The sequence below is a fragment of the Rhagoletis pomonella genome, unplaced genomic scaffold, assembly GCF_013731165.1.
Source record: "Rhagoletis pomonella isolate Grant_MI unplaced genomic scaffold, Rhpom_1.0 Rhpom_scaffold_11706, whole genome shotgun sequence".
Classification (NCBI taxonomy): Eukaryota; Metazoa; Arthropoda; class Insecta; order Diptera; family Tephritidae; genus Rhagoletis; species Rhagoletis pomonella.
Genome location: NW_023470234.1, coordinates 64 through 2,379, shown reverse-complemented (window position 1 = coordinate 2,379; position 2,316 = coordinate 64). Strand labels below are relative to the sequence as shown.

The following is a 2,316-nucleotide window of genomic DNA, read 5'->3' as shown; positions in this document are numbered from 1 at the left end:
CAGGCTCATAAGGCTACCTATACTTATTCAAGAAAATGAGCTGCTCTCAATTGTGCGCTCCTTGAGCAAAAAATAGCGGGAATATTTTTATCATGTTCACCATAACATGAAGCTGAAGAGACACTTTTACGAATACGTTGGAGGCGGAGCTGGAGTAGGAAAAAGCCGATTAATTTCCGCTATATACCAGTCACTGACAACACGAGCAAACAGCTTATCCGGCAGTAATCCCGAGACAATTAAAGTCTTATTGTGTGCTCCTACTTGAAAAGCCGCATTTGAAATTGGAGGCGCAACTTTGCACTCGATTTTTTCCATGCCGATAAACCAATCCTCAACTGAATTACGCCCTCTCAGCAATGATAGTGTTAATTCTATATATTCAAACCTATTAGACCTTCAGTTAATAATAGTTGATGAAACTTCAATGGTCGGTGCCAAAATGTTTGGATATTTAGATGCCCGTTTAAAACAAATATTTCGCTGTAGCGAGTATTTTGGAGGTATACCATTAATTGTTTTTGGCGACTTAAAGAAACTCTCGCCAGTAGGAGACAGATGGATTTTCTCCCCAAACCAATCGGATCCATATAGCGCAATTACTGGCACACCACTATGGGGTTTGTTCCGTTTCTTCGAACTCACCGAAATAATGCGCCAAAGAAAAGATCAAGCATTTGCCGTTACTCTCAACAACATGTCCGAAGGAAATATGACATCTGATGATATTGAGCTCATTAAAGCAAAAGAAACCAATTTTAACGAGATACCCAACGACTGTATTCATCTTTTTTATTCCAACGCAGACATATCTCTATATAATACTGCAAGATTGGCTGAAGTCGCCACAGAAGAGTTTATCTCTACAGCAAAAGACAGCGTGAAGGCGAACTTTGTTTCGGAGCGAAGTAAAACGGTTATTTTGGATGCCATTAAAAATTTTAAAGTATCGGAGACACAAGGAATGTGCTACAGTTTACAACTGAAAACCTCTGCAAAATACATGATTACAGTCAACACTAATACTCCAGATGGTTTGGTAAATGGAGCTACGGGCCGACTAATGCAAATGCACCATCGAAGCCCCGAACGGACACCAGTAATACTTTGGATGCACTTTTCCGAGCCGGGGATTGGAGTAATAGCACGTTCCAAAAAGCCTCACCCCCACGCACCGAGCTGCACACCAATTGAAAGTAGTGCGCACCTTCTAATATAGAAGAAACGAGCAAGTTTCGATAGAAAGAAGGCAGTTCCCTATAATACCAGCAGAGGCAATAACAATACACAAAAGCCAAGGAGCAACTTACAGATTGGTTGCTATTCATACTAAGAAGGGAATGAGCCGATCAGCATTGTACGTCGTATGCAGTAGAGCAACAAGTGCTTCAAGACTATTTATTGTAGGTAATTTTGTTATATGGAAGAATATTGGAAGAAGATATAAAGGAGCTGATTAATTGAAATAATGGAGAATTAATAGTTGTTGGAGACTTTAATGTTTGTCGTATTACGTCAAATGATGGTCTTGGAACACGCTTAAGCCAACTAGGATTGCATTCCTTACTGGAACATCTACCTACTATAAAGCAACAAACCGCGATTGATTGGTTATTGGCAAGTTTTTCTGCAGACACAACAAGGGCGATAACATATGAAACCTCATTCAGCGACCATGACGGGATATTTTTTAGTGTTGGCGATTAATGTTATTATATTTTCATATGTACCACATACGTTTGTATTTACACACTTTGTTGTAGAACACCTTAATTTACTTTATCATAAGTGCTTTATTTAATGTATTCGACAATTAAAAGTAGTAGATAAGATTAAATAAATAATAAAATAAAAATTAACCGAAGTAAATTTGAATGTACGATGTAAATATTTATTACATATTCATAAAAAAATAAATAGTATTTTCATATTGAATATTTTTACGCAGAAAATTCAGTAATAACCCCTGCAGGGAAAGCTACTAGTTGTGAACTCGAATTCTACCAGTTTGCGTTTCAGCCCAACTAGTTCACGTTCTATCCTTTTTCAATGTTAGCGACTGGTATTTTTAGCATTGCGATGTCCTACGAGATGTCAATTGTCAGGCTATGCATCAGCATCTACTGGTAGAAATACTAGTAGCATCATACCAGTTGATGAGATAGTCTGCCAATTCATCCCCTATGAAAAGCATTAGTATGCCTTTTTACTCGCGGCGCTCCAACAGTCGCAATGGCCGACAGAGCAAAGCACTCGCGTGGTATGCCTGAGGTACCATGTTCAAGCAGGGTGCAGGGAAATTTTTAATTTTTTTTA

The 2,316-nt window shown here is 38.5% G+C and overlaps 1 protein-coding gene across 1 annotated transcript; it reads left to right on the top strand.

Annotated features, from left to right (window-relative positions):
• Positions 1 to 442: 442 nt before the first annotated feature.
• LOC118756704 (ATP-dependent DNA helicase PIF1-like) lies at positions 443 to 1,039 on the top strand (the record flags this gene model as incomplete). The annotated part of the gene is made up of 1 exon (XM_036491452.1): positions 443 to 1,039. A coding segment is annotated over exon 1 (597 nt), but the record flags the coding sequence as incomplete, so codon positions are not given.
• Positions 1,040 to 2,316: the final 1,277 nt, after the last annotated feature.